This window comes from Drosophila obscura, unplaced genomic scaffold (assembly GCF_018151105.1).
Source record: "Drosophila obscura isolate BZ-5 IFL unplaced genomic scaffold, ASM1815110v1 contig_4, whole genome shotgun sequence".
In the NCBI taxonomy this organism is placed as follows: Eukaryota; Metazoa; Arthropoda; class Insecta; order Diptera; family Drosophilidae; genus Drosophila; species Drosophila obscura.
Window position 1 is genome coordinate 6,501,148 of NW_024542828.1, and position 19,526 is coordinate 6,520,673.

The window sequence follows — 19,526 nt, forward strand, 5'->3', positions numbered from 1 at the left end:
GACATGGCTTGAATGCAGACACAACACAGATAGTAAATGCATTTGCAGATACATTAAACAACCACAAACTGCAAGGCCACAAAAGGTGCCGTGTAAAGGAAGCGAAAGCTTTCCTCTTGCCCCACAGAATAGTCAATTTGTATGTATGGATAGGCCAAAAACTTAATTGATTGCGCCGCCTCATTCTGTGGCTTTGTTTTTATTTTCTAATATTGAATTATTTATTAGAAAATTTGTTTAATAAAGTGAAAAAATGTTCGTGCATTTTACGGGTACCAAAATATGCACTTTGAGTTTTGATAAATTCCAATAATTATGTTTCTTGCAGCATACTAAATCATAAATAAATAAATGTAGACAAAAATAGAGTTCGACTTTCTGCTAAATTTCTCTTAAATTATATTTAAAAAAAACATGCCCAAAAAGCTGTTCAGTGTTTCATCAATTATTCTGTTGTATTTTGCCATCTACTGTGTTTTCTCTTTTGTGTGCATGTGCATATGTTTATTAATTAAGAATAATTCGATGGCAAATCGTTAAACACAACACGACGCCAAACCACATTTAAAAAGTTATTTTCAGATGCCCTTTCACAATGGCTTTCAATTCTATGGGAAATCCTTTGGAAAAATCACTGAAAATTTGCCAATTAAATCAATCTTTCACGCATATCAATTTAATGCAAAATAAAATACGAAGTAAAAATCATCTGAAAAATAAACACGCACACAAAAAGCGAAACAAAAACAACTTTTTGAATCGCCATGAAATAATAATAATGTTTCACAGCAAAAATAGCCTACATAATAAAAATGGTTGAAATTAATTAATTAAGAAAAACAAGTGCAGCGTGCGGTGCATCTGCAGGTCTAAACAAGAACAATAGCGCGTTATTCTACGTTTTGATTGCGGGCGGCCGAAATGATTGCAAACGTTGGATGATGCATCACATCACGTATGCCAATTATAATCATCATCAACATCAAACTGTAAAAATGTAAATTACAGCTGCTCTGTGTGTGTGTGTGTGGTGTGTGTCACAGGGCAAAGAACAACAACAATCAAAGGGCGATCCGCCGCAATAAGGCAGAAAAACACGACGACGCCCAAAAGTATGCTATAAAATTATGCACTTTACAATTGCACTCAAGGCAGGCAGGCAGGACACAAATGTAAGAGAGAGCAAGCGAAAGCAGGAGAGCGTTAATGCTGCCATTTTAGCTATTTTATAGCTATTTCTGGATATGCTTTCAAATTCGAATATTTATTTATTTTTGGTATTTAATTTTAGTTTATTAAAATATTTTTTATACTTCTGTTAGTTTCTTTTAATTTTTTATTTTATTTTTATTTCACTTTTTTTTATTTTATTTATTTTTTTTTTTATTGTATTTCATTATTATAATTTTAATTGTATTTGGTTGGATGTTTTTTTTAAACCTTTCTTAACCCGCTGTTTTTTAGCAGCACTGGGGAGCACTGAACAACTGTAAGTCGAGTGAGTAGGTGAAGGTATGAAGACAGAGACAGTGAGAGAGAGGGGAACGAGTGGAGTGGCAGACAATACAAACATAACTGTGAATTTAGATTACTTGTGATTATTATGAAGGCCTATGAAGGCTTCGTGCCAAAAACAGTAAACATGTCTCTAGCTCGCTCCATTTCCCTCTCTTCTCTTCACCACTCTCTCTCTATTCACCTCTCTCTCCATCTCTCCCTCCTCCGCTCTCCATCTCTCGCCTCTTGCATGCATGTGCAATGAAATCCATTCTACAAAGTGCACTTCTTAACGATGCCCCATTCTTAGCATACACCATCATAATCGTAACCATGTTCCGTATTTCTGGCATCATAAAACAGCACTACAGCCAGCAGCAGCACACAATCGACCGTCCGTCCGTCCGTGTCCTTTATGGCACCCCCCACAATATAAAAAGCGGCCCAAAACACTCATTGCCCCGCGCCTAATGCCAGTAGCTTGAACTAAATTTCGCTTTAGTTTATTGCACTTTTTTTTTAATAGGAGTTTTGCATTTTCAACTAATTGCTAGTAGGTTCTTTTTATATAAAAACTTAAGTTAAATGAATAAAGTGTAATTATTTCCGTAATGGAAAATCAGAGATCTTTGAATATATAGAATTTCAAGGGTTAAAAACAAAAGATTGAGCGTGAAAGGCTTTTAACGGCAAGAAAAACCCAATGTAAGTTAATCTTAATAAAAAGAAGCTACAAATATCCATCGAATAGCATTATACGATACACCAAAAGTGCAATCAATTCATAAAAAATCCAATGCCGCCCTAAAAAATAGGCAACATTTTCTTATTTAAAGCAAAGTGAAAAAAAAATCAAAATTAATTTGACCAATTTTTGTGTGAAATTTGTTTATTTAATTAAATTTAATTTAATTAAGTTTAGAGTGTCTGACTTAGAGTGAAAAAAAAATCAAAATTAATTTGACCAATTTTTGTGTGAAATTTGTTTATTTAATTAAATTTAATTTAATTAAGTTTAGATTTTTTTCACCCAATTTTAGATATTTTAGATAAAACTTCCAACATATTCCAACGATAGGGAACAACTGTTAGGGGCACTTTTTGATATTATATTATTTTATTATATTATATAGTACGACTCGTTTAGCTCGCATTAACGAACTCCTGCATATACTTTAATGTCCCACTCAATTTCTTCAATGCATCTCTGGTATCTGGAACATCTCTGAATATTAAGTTTAAGTTAAATTTGCTTTTTCTTAATAATTTCTTGGCCTGTGCCCCCTTTGCACTATGGGAAATTTGACCACTTTTTCTGGCCAAAACCCATTTTTCAAAAGTAGTTAAAATAATATATTTGTAGACCTCATATATTCTCATATATTCAAAGCTTTGAATGCCCCTTAATAAGTCAGATTTAAAATATTACGCGGCGCATCAATGGCGTACGATTGAAATGGATATTTGGGCATCAGTTTCAGGGATTTGGCATTGGGGGGCATCAGGGGGATTGGTTACTCTGCTTGAGGATTTTGGGCTCATCAGTTTCAGGGATTGGTGGATTGGTTGGCTGGCTTTAATGACTGGCAAAAAAACGCAGCTGCTTATTAACAATAATTTCCCCAAATGTGTGGTTACGTTTAAGCCCCAACAAATGACACCAGAACAAAAAAAAATAAACACAACCCCCCAAGCAATAATTATATTGCCTGTTGCCAGCCTCCAATGTTGTATCTGTATTTACAATTATTAACGTGTATGACATACGCACACACACACACACACACACAGCCACATGCATAAATGAAGGGCAGAAGAAAACAGCAAACATAAAGTGGCGGCAGACTGCATATGCGGTGGAGGGAGGGGAATCCTCCGACAAATGTGCGGCAGCCACAGCAGCAATAATAATGTATCTGTATCTGTAGCTGTATCTGTAGCTGTGTGTGAATAATGATAAATGTCTCTGTGTGTGTGTGTGTCCTGTTGTTGCTTTGGGGGCCCCACAATTGTTGCCTCCTGTGTGTTGGCGTTGGCCTTTTGTGTATGTCTATGGGGCCCAAGCAATTAAATTAAACTTAACACAGGGCCACGGCCCAGGGTCCAAAAGAGAGCTGTTAGCGGGCGTAGAGAGGGAACAGAGAGACAGATAGAGCGATCTCCAGCTGGTGCTGCTGCTGTTGCATGTTTATTTGTGTGTGGGTGGGGCGTGGCATTGGCAATCAGCAGTTACAGTTACAGCAGCTAATTATAAGGCATAGACTACTGGAGGTTTAACGACACACCAGAGACTGCCGCTCCACCAGCTCCACTCCATTTGGCGGCCACTCCACGAGGCGGGCTCAATTACATTTCAATAATATTGGATTGGTTTGTTGGTGCCCCCCAATCGCGGCACTTTTTGTATTTTATTAAGCAGATGTAGGGACCAGTGGGTTGGGAGTGGGGGTGGTATTCGCCGCGTAATTACCTTACGATTTTAAAGGATTTGTGGCTGGGCTTATAGAAGTCTCAAGGAATTTTATGATCAAAGATTTGAACCTCTTTAGAGTATTAGAAAAAAATTATCCTAATAATTAATACTCCCATTTCTATTCCTACTTTTACTTTTACTGCTGCTCCTCTCTACTCATCTCCTACTTTTGATCCTCCTTCTACTGCTACTCCTCTACTAAATACCTGTACTACTCTACTCTACTTCTACTCTTACTGCTTTTACTCCCGCTCCTCTTCAACTTTCCATGTAGTTTTAATCATGTCAAGAGCTCCCTACTTATTCCCTGCCGAAATCTCTAAGTATCTTTAGTCCCCTTGCCATCTGTCATGTTTTCGACATTAATTCTTGGCATTTTATGGTTAAATATACGGTTGTACTCTCTCTTGATTTTCCATCTCGATTTTCCTTCTTGATTTTCCCCATTTTTGGCAGCTACTTAATGCCTTCATCAAATGAAAACAACAGAATATTACGTTGCCCAGGTCTGGCTCTTCCTCTGCCTCTCCCTCTCTGGTTCTCTGTCTCTGTCTCTCGCTAGATGCATCTCTGAAATGTAATTTCAATTGAAATATCAAAAAGATAATTACCATAATAATATTGCAGCAACCAACAAAAGGTAACAGTGTGGAGAGCGTGAGCGTGAGGGAAATGTGTGGTAGGTGGGAAGAGAGCATAAGAGGAGGAGTGACACAACACAATGGCAGTAGAAATAAATGCAAAATGGAAAGGCGAAAATAGTGCACAGAACCAACACGATAGAGAGAGAGAGAGATAGAGAGAGAGTGGGGGGGGGGAGGGAAGTGAAATTTATTACCGCCAAATACATCGTGGGGTGGTGAGGAGTGTAGTCCCATAAAGCGCTTTTCCACGCACACACACACACACACACATATGTATTTTAGTAGCAGAACCCACACATATAAAGCACATTAGCGATTTGAAATCAACTTCAGGGAAACAGAGACAGAGAAACAGGGTGGGGGTAAAGTGTGGAGACAGAGAGAGAGAGAGAGGAAACTCACGGGGGAATTCTTATGGCACAAATTTGAATTTTATTTGCTACTTCCGTCCCCCGTCCTTCCGTCCTCGTTCGTCTGTCCCGTCCGTTCGTCGCGTTTATTGTTCGACTGCTGCGCCTCGCATGAGTACTCCCCACATCGCACGAGCTACGACTGCCGTACGTTGCCGTTGCCATTGCCGTTGCAGCTGCACCTGCCCCGCTGCCCCACTGCCACACTGCCAATGAAGTTGCATATATCCAGCAGCATTTTGCTATTTTGCCACAGCCGCAATAGCAACTAAAAGTGAGTGCAGCAGGAGGCACAGGCACTGGCACAGGCACAGCCACAGCCACAGTCAGCTAATGTGCCGCACAAAATTTGCATAAAAATAAATTCAAACGCATGGAAAAATTAAGTCAATGAATAAAAGTTTTTAGCTCAGTTTTTGGAGTTAGCTTAAGGCTGCACAGGCAGGCAGCCATCGCCAGTGAATGCATTTGAGTGCGAGCCAAATATTGAATATTACGCTAATTCGAAAGTGATGATTGAAAACTGAAATTGAAAAATACTTTATGACAGGGGATTTATGGAATAATTGCAAGCAAAATAATAGTTGAGCAGTGCGTTAACGATTCGCATTCTTTTAACAAACTCCCCACATTTGTACATATATATTTAAAGGATTCCTGCGTTAACCTTGGCTTCCATGGGAGTCTACTTCACCGATCGTTTGGTACGTCCCATCGTTCATGGAGAGCGGGTTCCTGAGTGCATGTCGGTTCGCATTTTGGTTGCGGGGATTGACAATGCAAATATTTCGTGGAGCTTGTCGATAATCAGCACTCCAGCGACGACAAATATAGCAATCAATTTTGTCAAAGAAAGTTTCGAAAAGGTGATAAAAAACTAAAGTTAACATGAGTGAGTATATGAAAATCCATTTGATATTCGGTCTCGTATTTTCTGCCCTGAAATTTAAATAATAGTTATTGGAATCAATGGTTGATCGTTTTTAGCTTTCCAAGAACTTACGATTGCAGTCTGTCACCTGGCACATAGCAAAAGAATAATGTTTGATTTAATACGGGACCCAGGCTGCAATTGAGGCAATCGGATTGATGGCTTATAGCTGGGGCGGCCATGTATGGACTTACTTTCGTTGCGAATGCTGCCATCGTGTCCATGTAAAAGTATCCTATTTGCTCGATCATGGCTATATGGATATTAAATAGCTGCGGGGCCATTTCTTCCAGAGACTCTGGTTCCATTAATGGATTCATATATTTATCTGGATCATAATTTTGTATAGTTTCAATGTACGGTTGCAATATTGGACCATCAATCCACGATATTTTCGCAATTTTTGGTTGCTTATTTTTCCAAAATGGCAGCCAGGTTATGGCAGGATTGCCATTGGATATAAAGTAGAATAGAATCGAATATATCAAGCCCGTCAATGTGCCCTGGCTGGTCTCTTGTAGCTCACCCAAGAATTCCTTACATTTTTGTAGCAAATCCATTATTTGACGTTCTATCTTTTACTTGGCTAAGGGAAGTTACTAATTTTAGATATTTTATAAGTAATGCTAGCTACTGACAAATCGACATAAAACTAAGGGCAAGCTGATTAAAATTAAACCTCTGCCTTATCTCTCTCTCTCTCTCTCTCTCTGTCATTCGCATGGCTCCTCCTTTATTGGTGCCTCTTTGGGTCACGCAAGAGAATATGTAGCGGGGTACGCTGCTGAAGTAAACATCATCACGGTCAATGGGTTTTAATTAGCTGCCATTTTGGGACCTGCTGCCGGTCGCAAGTAAAAAGTGAATTTGTAACCCGAAAAACGTAATACGAATGCCGCCAGGGCATGGCCATTGCCTACTTTTAAGCGCATAAGCAAATTATTTTTGTGTGTTCTCGGATATTTAAAGGAACTTTATACTAAATTTTGATTTCTGAAAACTTTTTAAAAATGATCTCGGGAAATACAGGATTGTGATTTTATATGTGGAAAAGTTATTTGAGTGGGCTTCTATCATTATTATATTTTTACATAGTTTTATTTATTTATTTTTATTAAAAACTTTATTTTCAATATATTTATTATTTATTAATTTTACTATTTATTTAATAATTTATTATTTATTTAATTCATTATTTTTTTATTTTATTATTTATTCATTTTTTTTAAACTTATTTTTACTACTATTTTTAATTGGTAAAATCAAAGAATATCCCCATAGAAAATGCATGGAAAAATCAAGGAATATATCATAGAAAAGTCATTGTCAAATATGTAATACGCTTTCAAAGCTTCAAAAATATTCCCACTCCTCTGTAAGCCTCCCATTAAGCCCGACAATTGTAGATTTTCCAGTCTTCTAATATACATCAATCCTTGAAAAGCCATAGAAATAGGCGTCCCGAACAAATCCCCTCCAAAAATGGTCTAAAATTTGGCAGCAGCTCTTACAGAAACAAATCAACAAAAAAAATCTCCACAAAAGCTGCCGAATTTTTAATTAAATCTCGTTGCATATTTGAATTGTTCATGCAACCAGACAGAGGCATTCAGAGAGAGAGACAGAGAGAGAGAGATAGATAGAGAGAGCATCCATCGAGTTATAACTTGGATGGGGTAATACAGGTGAAAAAAGGTGGAAAATGAACACGAAATTTAAATGAATTTCAGTTTGCAGCAACAGCAGCAGCGACATTTTGTTTATGGAAATATTTATACATTTTTATTTTATTTCTAAATTTTTAATTGAATTACAACAGATTTGTAAATGGAAATGAAGGGTATACTATACTATATATACTCGTATCTACAAACATACATATATATAGGAATTTTTCATGTGTATATTTTTAGAGAATAATTTCCATATGTCGCCACCCGATGCCGCTGCCTCTTTCGTTGAATGTCAGCTGACAAATTGCTAATTGAAAGAGCTCTATAGGGAAGCTCTGACATGAACTAGGCGTGCCATACGCCCCCACACATACACACATGTTGGTTGTGCAGCAAGAGTTTGCTCTGAATATCCACTGACCTGTGCGAGTCGCGTCGCATTTGTTTGCTCCCAAATGCAGAGAGAGAGAGGAGAAACGCGAACATGGGGGGTATGGACCCGCCTAACGATGCAGGGGCAGGAGCACCCCTTAAACTGAATGCAGGCAGTAGTGTACTCCGCCCCCTCTTCGCTTCCCACTGATTTATATGCAAAACGCGCAACAAAACGACGGAAAAAAAAAACAGTTTTCAATTAAATTTTCGTTTGAGGAGTTGTCGTCAGTGGCTGGGATTTTCGAATTTGCCAAGGCTGTCGTATAATTTATTAGCATTAACATTAACCCTCCTCAGCGCCCCGTGCCGCCCACCCACAGCCTTCTTCGTCTCCATCAAATCGCGGCTCTCGAATCCAATAACAGATAAAAAAAAACGAGGACCAAAATTTGTGACAAATTTTCTTTTCACTTTGGAAAATTAAAAACCCAGAGAGAGAAAACAAAAAAAAAAGAGAGAGACAGCAAGAGAAGAGAATATTCTTTTTCATTCATCATCATTGCAGAAATTTGCTTGATGAAGCGCCCAGAGAGAGACTCGCTCCCCATACCCTGGAAAACAAAACGAGGTACACGCGACTTTATAACGCATTGGCAAAGTCCTTTTCCATTACATATTTTCGCTGAGAGATGTTGGAGTTAGGGAAGTATTGAGACGCCTGTGATTGTGGATTTTTTTAACACTTTCAGCTAAGTTTTCAGCATTTTCCAGACATATGGTTATGATAGTTCCATGAGCTATGATTTGACATTACAATAGTACGGAAATTAGCGGGTTTTGTTCTCTTCTTAATGTGAATCTTAGTGGCTTTATTAGGTCTTTAAATCATAAATCTTTCGTATTGATTGCTATACTAATCCTTCCATTTGTTTGCCTCTTTCTAGTTTCCTTTTCTCATAAATTGCCTCTATAAAAAAGAGTATTCCCATCCCTACTCTTTTCTAGATGAAAGTTTTTTTGCCTTGTATTTTTCTGGCGACTGCAAACTTAAATCCGAAAGGCATTTGGATATTGATTTACGTTTACTTAAAAGGCAATATCAAATTGCAAAAGCAGAAACTCAGCCAAGCAGGCAGCAGGCAGCAGCAACCCTTAGCCCTGACAGACAGTCAGGCTACCCTCCCCCTTCCCCAGGCTCAGCCCCACTGCAGCACCCCACTCCCTGGTACTGCCGCCTCCTCCCTATGGAAACATATCGAAAAATGCGAAAATTGTACAATGAAAATTGAAGTGAAATTAAACTAAAGCCCCGAGGCGATAACGACTGAATATCCCCACTGTGTGTGTGTGTGCCCAACAATCCGCACAAGTCCGTAGTACCGTAGTACACCCCCCTCCTGTGTGTCCTCTTTCGACTTGTTGGCATTCATTTAGCTCTGTGGCCTGTCCTGCCTCACGAACCCCCAACTTTGGGACACTTAAGCGTCCGTCCGACTGCTGCTGGTGCTGCTGATTCGAGGGCCAAGAATGTGACGACAATGTTCTTCCCCCCCTGGCAGTACCTACCATCATCATCCCACACTTCTCCGCATACTTTCTAATGAGACAAAAATTGCGATTTGAATGCAAATAACTGCAGGGGCTGTTGCTGCCCTGACTGCCTGGCTCCTTCAGACGGACAACAATTACATGGCAATGGAGTGGATCCTGGCAACCTGAAATGGGATTGGAGAGGGGAGGATGGAATGTCTGGGATCTGTATCTGTATCTGAGATTCATTTTGGAGGGGGCAAAACGGTGGCAGGGCGAAGCTTTTGTGTCAAGGGGCATTTAAATTTGACAAAATGAAATGTAGAAAATATTTCGGTTTCGGTTGCGGGTCCAGTCTCTCTCTCTCTTGGCGGCGCTGCTCCCATTTTAATGAAGTTCTTAAAAAGGTGGCCGCAAACAAAAAAGAGAGGAGTAAGAGGGCCACAAAAGAGAGGGAGAGAGGGAGAGAGAAATGTGCCCAGAAGAGGGAGGGAAAAAGGAGAGCTAGGGAAGAGGAGCCAAAGCTAGGTGGTTTTTGTTACCTCGTATTTGCATTTAATTAAATGCCAATAATTGAATCAATTTGCACCCATGGAATGTGGCATGGAAAATCTGTGGAACTAATCAACAAGAGCCTTGCCTTGCCCCTCCACTGCCCCTCCACTGAAACGTTGTTCGTTGGTTAACTTTCGCCAGGCACTGTGCATATTTGGATTTTATTAATTTGAAGGACGTAGTACCCACCAGGACACTGGACGGACAGGACACTGGCACTGGAGTAATAGGCCATAAAGCCACAGGAATGTGGCCAGGGGCAAGGGGAGAGGAGTTAGCCTATAAGTATTTTGTCATAGCCTCTTGGAAATACCTTCGAAAACATTCCGAAATTTAATTTGATTTACTTCGTAGTCGTTTCATTGGCATTCCTCTTCGAAACGTTTACCTATACGTCCTGTGGATACTGTGGCTTTTTAGATGGCAACGGAATTTCTAGTTAACCAATTTCTGTCTCGTTCCCTCTCCCTCTCGCTTTTTCTATTTGCTACCAACAAAATATTTGCTGTCAAAATTTTAGAGAATTTATTTCTTGTTTTTCATTTGTTTTTTTTTTGCTTTATTATATTAATAAAATTGACATTTGAAATGGAATTTTGAATGTTATTTATGTACTTTATTAGAGCAAAGGAAGTTGGAAAGGAAGAGGAAGATAACGAGAACGTTTAATACATTCCAAAGAATTTTCAATTCCATCATAAAGTCACAGAATCGGAACCTATCACTGAGATTTAAAATTAAATTGAAAATTGAATAGAAACTTGCTTCAAAAAATAGTTAGAACTTCTACTAATATCTTTTATTTACTATTATTTTTTCCATGTTAAATGCTCTGTTTACGCTCCTCCATCTTGGAGAGTATTCCCACATTCGTTTTCCAACATTTCTCTCTATCTCTCTCTCTTCATTTAGTTAACGTTTCGTGTGTTCATTCGGCTGGTTGGCAAAATTGATTTAAATTTCATTTCGTTTTCAATTTCCTTATAAAATGTTTTCTCTGTACAAATCAAATTTTAGCAACTAATTATATGCATATGTGTTTTTATCTCTATTTTATTTTTGTCCTGAATATTTGCTTAAAATGCAGGACTTGCGCTTAATAAAAACCAATCAAATATTTATTGCCATCTTTTTTTGTATCGAGAGATGTTTTAATTTTTTTATATTTTGTGTGTTGTTAGCTTGTTTTGATTTGATTAAATGTTAACATTTTGCACAAGTTAACGCCAATAAATAAAGGCAAATAGTTGGGGCGGAATATTATATAAATATTGCAATTGCAATTCCGTTTTTTCAGCATATGAAAATACCTTTAATTTAATTTCAAATACATGTATAATGCGAGGGGGGGTGATGCGCGCTCGGCTGCCCTGTCACAGATTAAAGTGTTAATGCAACATAAAGTGTTGTTGTTTCTATTTGTTGTTTCTGTGTGTGTGTGTGTTTCTATTTTTTGCGGTTGCATCAATGGTTTAGCGAACAATTTGCATTGCAGCCGCAGAGATACACGAGACCCCGTACTTTTCAGGCATTACAAAACACTAAACTGATTATCCCCAGCATCGAATAGTGTGGCATTTGCGAATGGTTTTTGGTTTCTGTTGTAATTCTGCTGCTGCTGCTGTTGCTGCTCCATCATTATAAATTCAATTTAGCCAATCGAAGCGACTGTCGTAATTTGATTATGTTGATTTTTGCACATTAATTGCATATTTATTGACCCAACCGACTGCACATTCGACGTGGCATAAAAAAAAACTATGGCCATGGCCAGCCTATTGTTTGTTTGAAATGTGTTACATCAACATGGCATTTGTTTTAGCAGTTTAAGTATTTAAATTGTCAATCAGAATGGACTTATTGACTGTCAGACAAATTGTTTTCCGATGGCGGTGGATTTATATAGGGATATTCCTTTAAATGATACTTCAGGACTGTGATCACTTGGGGTACAATCTGAGTATCCTTTGCTCCGTAAATAATTATAGAAAATTATTCCAATAAAAGAGTTTTCTTTTCTTCTTTCCTCCTCGAAAGAATATCAAAACACGAGCCAACCCGAAGCTTAGAAAAACGCACGCACGCCAAGACACTGACACCGACCCGAGCAATGCAGAGAGGAAGAGAAAGAATCCCCGAAGTGTGGGCAGAGCTCTCAGCTAAGCGGACAGTGGAGAGGATGATCTGAAGCAGCTGCCAGAGTGAGAGGGAAGGAGCAGGCTGGAGCAGCACTGCGCTGCAGAGCGCTGAAAGCTACGTCCGAATTGGAAAGGAGAGAAGGAAGCATGAAGATAGACACAAAAATACACGAAGTGAAACTCTTTTGATTGGATTTTGTATGACGTGAAATCTTTAATAATACCAGAATTCAGTTTTCGTCTAGGTTTTGCAATTAAAACAATAAATTCCACTAACCTTTTCATCAATATTGCTCCTCTCTCTTGGTTGGAGGGATACATGCATTTGTTTCTGTCCATAGTCTTGTACCGTTATTTTTTCTTGGCATTTTTTGTTCATTTTACACACATGAGAACGTACGACAAACGGCGAACGGCGAAACAAAGAGACGACAAATGGAAAGACTTAGCACTCGCACTTGTCACTTATCACTTGATGCATTGCACCCACACTCATTTCGTATTTACACTCCTTTGTCCTTTTTTACTCCGATCTGCTCTGCTTTTATGCTGCTCTTCTTTTCTGCTCCCATTGCACGCACACCTCACGTGACCAAAAAAAAAAAAACTGAGACCTCTCGTGGCTCAATGGGTGCTCCGCTGATTTTTGCACATACAAAAATAATTACTGCATTCAATCGCTTTACTTTTTGCACCTCACTTCATATGTATATTGCCGCATTTTTGCCTCGCGAACCACCCCCGCAACTAATCACGCACTTTTTCTTACACTATTTTTCGTCACAACACTTCACTTCATATTGCCGCCTTTTTCCCTCGCCGATCTGCCTTTTGAGTGCCATTTTGCCTTGTGAAACGCCTCCGCTGTGGATTACACTAAAACACTACTTTGTTGCCAATTTTCAAAGATTATTCACAAATACGCGACACTTCTTTCCATTTGATTTGCCGAATATTCCCGTTTTTTCGCGGACCGAAACGCGGAGCTGAACTTCAAGCGGGTCTGGCATAGAAAAAACTGTGAGCGCGATGCAGATGCGTAGTTAGCTTGGCACACGCACGATCCTTCGACGCTCTCTTTATGCTTGCTCGCACTTGTTGCTCTCTCACACTCTCCCACGCTCTGCTCCTCTTCAGCGCGCTCTCCTACTTTAAGCGAGATCGAAGGTGGACATGTGGAGTGAGAGGGTGAGTGAGAGGAGGCTTAAAGTGCTTCTCTTTCAGTTTCTCTCTGCAATTGCAACGGCTAGTGCTCTACTCGAATGTTCTAGCGAAAGTTTCGGTTGCTCTTCTCCCTCCCTCTCTCTTTCTTTCCTACTGTAAATCAACTATCTGATCAAATCCTGCTGCTGCTTTTCGTCTGCCTCTCTGACTTAAAATGAAAACGTAAGTGTTCGAGCTTTAAGCAGTAAGTGCGAGTGTGATGGTAAGCAGATCAAGTAGAATGTTTTGTAAAATGCAACTGAAGATATAAAAAGTATACCGGTAAGATTTAATATTAATATATCAAAAATCAATACAGCATTACCGAAACGTATTAGTTTTCCTTGAAAATCTTTACATAAAAAAGAAAAGAATAAAAGGTTTAGAAGTATACCAACACCAACAGTGGCCCTGAAAACAAACAAAAAACTTCCCAACAAGACCATCGATATTACTGTGGGCGACTGCAAAAGTAACAAAGGCTGTGGCTTGGGTCCCCGCATGCTGACTAATTCGGCGTTTAATCGTAATACAAATGTCGCAGGAGCTGTCCATACAGCTGGCCCTTGAATGCCTGTGTATTTGCAATTTTTTAAGATCTTTTATTGGGAAAATATTAGCAACACATCCCAACCAACCGAAGAGCGCTACTGCATGTCGCGTGACACCTACGCATAATCGAACTGTACATGGAGCAACAACGAGCTTCAGTCCTCATGCTCTAATTCCCTTAAATTGCTATTGTTCATTATATTTAAAGTCTAACCACAAACTTTTCCAAGCAAATTTCCACTCAAATAAGCATTATTTTTTTTTTTTTTTTAAGAAATTATTAATTGCCCGGAGAGAAAAGACGAAGACTCAATCGAGTTGATTTGCTGGCATACCAATAACAAGGCTTAAACGTCTATAAATTTGCTGTGCAGCAAGCCTCTGAGGCATGTGCTTTGTTGTGGCCAATAGCCTCAACTGGCTTTAGGATTTCTTTCCTTGAATATATTATATGTGCATATACCGCAAAAGCTTTTGCTGTGGCTTCTTTTGCCAAATTGCGAGAAAGAGAGAGCAAGCTTCCTCCCAGCCCCACAGCATCAATCTCAATCAACTAAAGTCGAACTTGTGGCCCCAAAAGATATTCTACTCCAACCCATTGCACATGGTGTGCGTGTGCAGCAGATGTGTGATGGTGGCCGTCTCTGCAGTTTCGTGGCCAGAGTCGGAACGTGTCTCAATAACAAAATTAACAGAAATTGCAACATATTGTGTGGGTGTGTGTGGGTGGGTGTGTGTATGCGCCCTTGCGGTCTCTCGTCCTGCAATCAAATGCCAAAAGAGAAAAATGAACACGGTACGTGTAAGGCCAACAACTGTGTCAAATTGATGTTAAAAAGGAGTCAAAATGTTGCAGCAGGCGGCAAAGAAATAGCACACAGAAAAAATCATGTATCTATAACTGCTATTAGAACTCGTAAAATATGAGAAAACAGGAAAGAATCTGGTTAATTATTGAAACATTTGAGGGGTCAGAACCAACCCCACCCACGCACCTTCAATCCGTCACAGCTTGTGGTTCGTGCCCCAGAAAAAAAAAAGCTTAATGAAGCGACACACACAAGCAACAACAAAAAAAAAAGAAGGAAAGAAATGTGGGTGGAAGGAAGGAGGTCACAGTCTTTGGCAACTGTTGCCCCCAGAGAGCTCGTTGCAGGACCCATTCACGGAAGTCCGAACAGTGGCAGCAGGAGGAAAGGAAGCCACATCGGTAGCACCAGGGACTGGAACTGAGAGCGGTAACTAGGGGGGGAGGGAGCACAGACACACACACACACACACACATGTGACCAAGAGTTTTGTGGACAGAAATTTGGCATTGGTTGGGAGGCCATTGAATATGATAGAAATAGAAATAGAAAATACGGAGTACGTGCAAAAATTTCAACGCTTGATTAAATTTTGGACTCACAGAGTCGAGAAGGTTGCGAGAAGGCATCATCGGATTTCGGGAAAGGAAAGCCCAACAAGTGTTGGTCCCAACTTGAAAGACAATCACGCAGCAATTTAAAACCATTTTCACTGTGGGCCGAACGCCCCCACCCCCACACACACCAGAGTCAGTCGTCTCAAGTCCGCATGAATGGCCACCTGCTGGCTGTGCAGTGTAACTTCTGCCTGATTAGTTTTGATTTGGTTATTTGGCATTAGGCAATATGCTTGGGCCTTTTTTTTCCAAGAACATCGTCCTCTTTGTCTGTCTCTGCCCTTTTTTTTTTTCTTGTTTGGACAGCAGCATAAACTAATTCCCAGTCATTCGGTGACGCAGCTGTATGCTGGAATGGAAGTTCAGTCTCGCAGTGGGGAGTGGGTGAGGACGTGGAAATGAAAATGGGACATGTGCTTCAAGTTTTAATATAAACTTGACCATTGTGCCATATGTTACGGAAGTTTTCTTCGGAAGGTTAACTAAACAAACTCATCTCTTAACTAAAATGAAGATGGGGTGGATTACGGGGATGTTGGACTGGAAAAATCAAGGTCAAGGAAAGCCGAATAAGAAGCCGTCTACATTCGGAATTTATTCATATTGTATGAAATAACTTTTCCAAGCAGTTAGAAAATATATCGATAATTAATCGATGACATATAAAATTGTGGTTATTCGATAATTTAGCATTTCCAAAACTTTTAAAAGTCAGTTCAGTAGGTAATCGATAAATTGAAAAACTATCGATAATTAATCGATAACCAAGCCGATTATTGTTTGACTAATTAATTTGTATAATCTCACTTTTTAATCGAAAATACAAAATTCAACGATATTTAATCGATAGCACGATAAATCCGTTATACGTAATTCTAAAAATCGATAAATGAAATTTACCAATGATAATGACACTTACCTTGTTCGAAACGGACTCTATCCACAACCTGATAAATGATTGGATAAGCCACAACCTGCGCACTCCGCGATTGTCCCCGATGCCACACACAAATATTGTTATATGAGTAAAGTAAATAAAAAATAAATATAAATGGTCAAACTATAGATTACTTTCGTTCGCCCCCACGTACATACATATGTACGTGTCTATCAATGCTGTATCTATTTCCAGTGGGCACCACATGGCGCATACACAATATCAGTTAGTGGCACGTTCCCCAATGCCGCAAAAGCAAAGCTTCAGAAATTTGCTGCCACCCTCCTCCTGCTAGCCAAACCAACAAATCATTAAGCTGCCCCACCCCCCTGCTGGAAAGTCCAATGGAAAAAGTTGGCGGAGGGTGGGCCAAGCGGTGGCGATTAAGACATTTAAGTGCTGGTCACAGGGGGAATATGGGGGGTATAGAGCCAGCAGCTAGTACCAGTGGCACCTCTATAATTTGACAACAACAACAACAAAATATACCTGGGCGAGCGATCGTTTGTCGCGCGTGTTGAAGTTTTGCAGAATGTGCCTTGTGTGGGGGGGAGGCATTACACTTCCGCTAAATGTCGCTATTATTTAACAATTTTGTTTATGTATGCTTTTCATGCAGGGCCCCGCTAGACCCAAAACCCAGCCCCAGCAGCGCCGAGCAGCGCATACCATTGCCAAGTGAAATATAATTTATGGTTTACTGTGATTCCCCCTAGGCCCTGGGCAGGCAGGCAGGCCAGGCAGGCCAGGCAAGCAAACTAAATAGTGGTACTTGTGGGCATAGTTGCAAAAAGGAGGGTCCCAGAGCAGAGTGCGACCACAAAACCAGTGGGAAAAATATGAAGGAAAACAATTACAGCTGACTTAACACTTCCGTTACTTGTTAGAAAAGCCGCACACGTTTACAACTCGTCCTCGCAGTCGTCCTCGCAGTCGTCCTCGCAGCCCCAGACACAGGTAAAGTAGGTGTAGGGGGGCGTGGGCGTGGGCGACACATCAACATGAGCGTTGACGCATGGCATACAGTGACTTCCACAACCGACGAGACGGGTTCCCCAAACGCACTCTCCTCCAAGCACTCCAAACTGTAATTTAACACGTACAAAAATCTACGTTTTGTATATATTTTTCTTAGCGCTGTCCTGGCCCTGGTATGAATGATTGCGGGTAGAGTTTTTGGTGGCTACATTTCTTGGGGTTCTGGTTGGGTTTCAACATGACCTGCTTTAACTATAAGAGGATACGAGGTTTCTACAGGGGGTCCTTCGATTAGTTAACTCGAATATTGAATAGCTTTTTAAATAAAAAAAGTAATTAAAGCACTTAGCTAGCAATAGATAGAGCCTAAAGGCTGTCCAAAGGCAGGGCATAGCCGGTGACAGGCACACTCTCAGGCGGAGCTTATTCACGGCAATCGCGCATCATGCGACAGCGCCACTCGGTCGGGTGGGCATTGTTTCTGCATTTCCAAAGCTAATTTATTTCGTTGCTTACACATAAAAATCAGTAAAATCTACTAAAAACGGATCCATTGAATATATCAAACCCATAGTCATAGTTTCCACACAAAATTTGACTCAAAGGTGAACCAATTTTCAATTAATCAATTCCCAAAATTTACCACACAACCAAATCCTTCAGCAGTTTTCCCTTAAATATCAGTTAGCCACACTTTTAGTTTTTTTTTTTTTTTAATTGTATTAACATTTTATTTGCTTGTTGGCTTAAATAAATCAAATTGAAATTAGTTTTTACCACAAAACTAAAAACACAATGCAAAAATTTGTATACAAAAATACGTTTTTTTTTTTTTATAATAATATGTTAAGCACCTTAAATACTTGTTCGTATTTTGTATTTGCATTTACATTTTGTGCGCTTAAAACTTAAAGATGACATTGCTGGTGGGCGGATGGGCGGATCCAAAGTGTTGCTGGGTATAAAAATTCGTATGTTCGATTTAGTATGCCCTTTTTTTGTAGAGGCACTAAAGCTTCAATGATTGCCCACACAATATCAATCAACATATATTCGATTTTTTTTGCTTAAATATTTAAATCCTATAAAAATGTGTAAATCAGGGGATTAAAGGAGAAATAAATTATATCATGGTTGCGGGAGCGGGAGCGGGGAGGGTATATTTTGGTATAGAAATATCATTGCGAAACTTAAGCTTAAGAAAATCAATATCTTTGGATAGATTTAGTATATAAAAATATTAAAAATGATTACATAAATAGGCGGGCTAGATGTTTTTGAGTGAAATGAGTGATAAAATTGGGCGTGGAAAGTCTTTCGTTTATTTGGCTGTCGGAGAGTAAGGGGCGTTGCGTGTGGGCGGCCGGCATTCAATTCATATGCGAGATTCAAAGACAGACTTTTTGTTCAAACATTTCTTTTGATTGTAGGAAGTTGTTAGAGCTTAACTAAATAAATCGGTTATTAATTGTAATATTCGAATTTTAATTCATTTAAAATTTGTTCATAGACATTTGAATGTTTATAATTTGTTGCCTAATTTGTATGTTGTTAGGGGGTTTTCTATCTAATTTTGTGCACTAAATATTCAATACATTGCTAAAGGATTCTTCTGATTTGTTGGCATTTGAAGCACATAGGCAAATAATTTGAACAAATAATAATATTGGGAAATCTTTCTAAGAACTGTTATATGCGTAATATTTTTGTATTTGCAAAAGAACATTGCATTAAATCATGAAATTTAACGTTTAACATTTGACATTTAACGCCATCACCTTGTGCTAAGATTGAGAAAATTTTCATATCATTTTTTTTTTTTTAATATTTTTGCATTTGCACAAGAAAATTGCATTAAATTGCATGAACTGTGCAATGAGTTGGGCAATTTCTTTTAAATATTTGACCACATTTAATTGTTTTAGCTATTTTCCACAATTATTTGTAATCTTTTGCTGGTTTAGTTATTTGTGAAAAGAATTTTTTTGCATGCTATAAGCGACAGAATTTTATAATTTCTATTATACGGTATACATTTTAGATTATTTGAACACATTTTTTCAAGCAGAAGTGAAACTGTGATAACATTATAATTGAACAAATTATATGCCTTGCTTCGAAACTTTCGTAGCCAAAAAACTAATGCTAACAAAAGCGTACACCAAAATAGTTCAAGTTTTTCTATTCTAAAGATTTCCCTCGTT

The 19,526-nt window shown here is 39.0% G+C and overlaps 1 protein-coding gene across 2 annotated transcripts; it reads right to left on the bottom strand.

Annotated features, from left to right (window-relative positions):
* Positions 1–5,406: 5,406 nt before the first annotated feature.
* Positions 5,407–6,597, bottom strand: LOC111065816. 2 transcript variants are annotated; one of them, XR_002607034.2, is made up of 3 exons: positions 6,150–6,597; positions 6,028–6,090; positions 5,407–5,963 (listed from the first exon to the last, which is right to left on the bottom strand). XR_002607034.2 is itself a non-coding variant. In XM_022354238.2 (2 exons), exons 1-2 carry the CDS (start codon positions 6,513–6,515, stop codon positions 5,687–5,689), a joined length of 765 nt encoding a protein of 254 aa, XP_022209930.2. In that variant the 5' UTR covers positions 6,516–6,597; the 3' UTR covers positions 5,407–5,686. The 2 variants fall into 2 exon arrangements, 1 of the variants encoding a protein (XP_022209930.2); XM_022354238.2 differs by having other exon boundaries at positions 6,028–6,597.
* Positions 6,598–19,526: the final 12,929 nt, after the last annotated feature.

Coding starts and splice junctions, on each gene's coding strand:
- LOC111065816 (XM_022354238.2), bottom strand. CDS start 6,515: ATGGATTTGCTACAAAAATGTAAGGAATTCTTGGGTGAGCTACAAGAG. Junction 5,964..6,027: donor CCAGGTGACAGACTGCAATC/GTAAGTTCTTGG, acceptor TTTAAATTTCAG/GGCAGAAAATACGAGACCGA.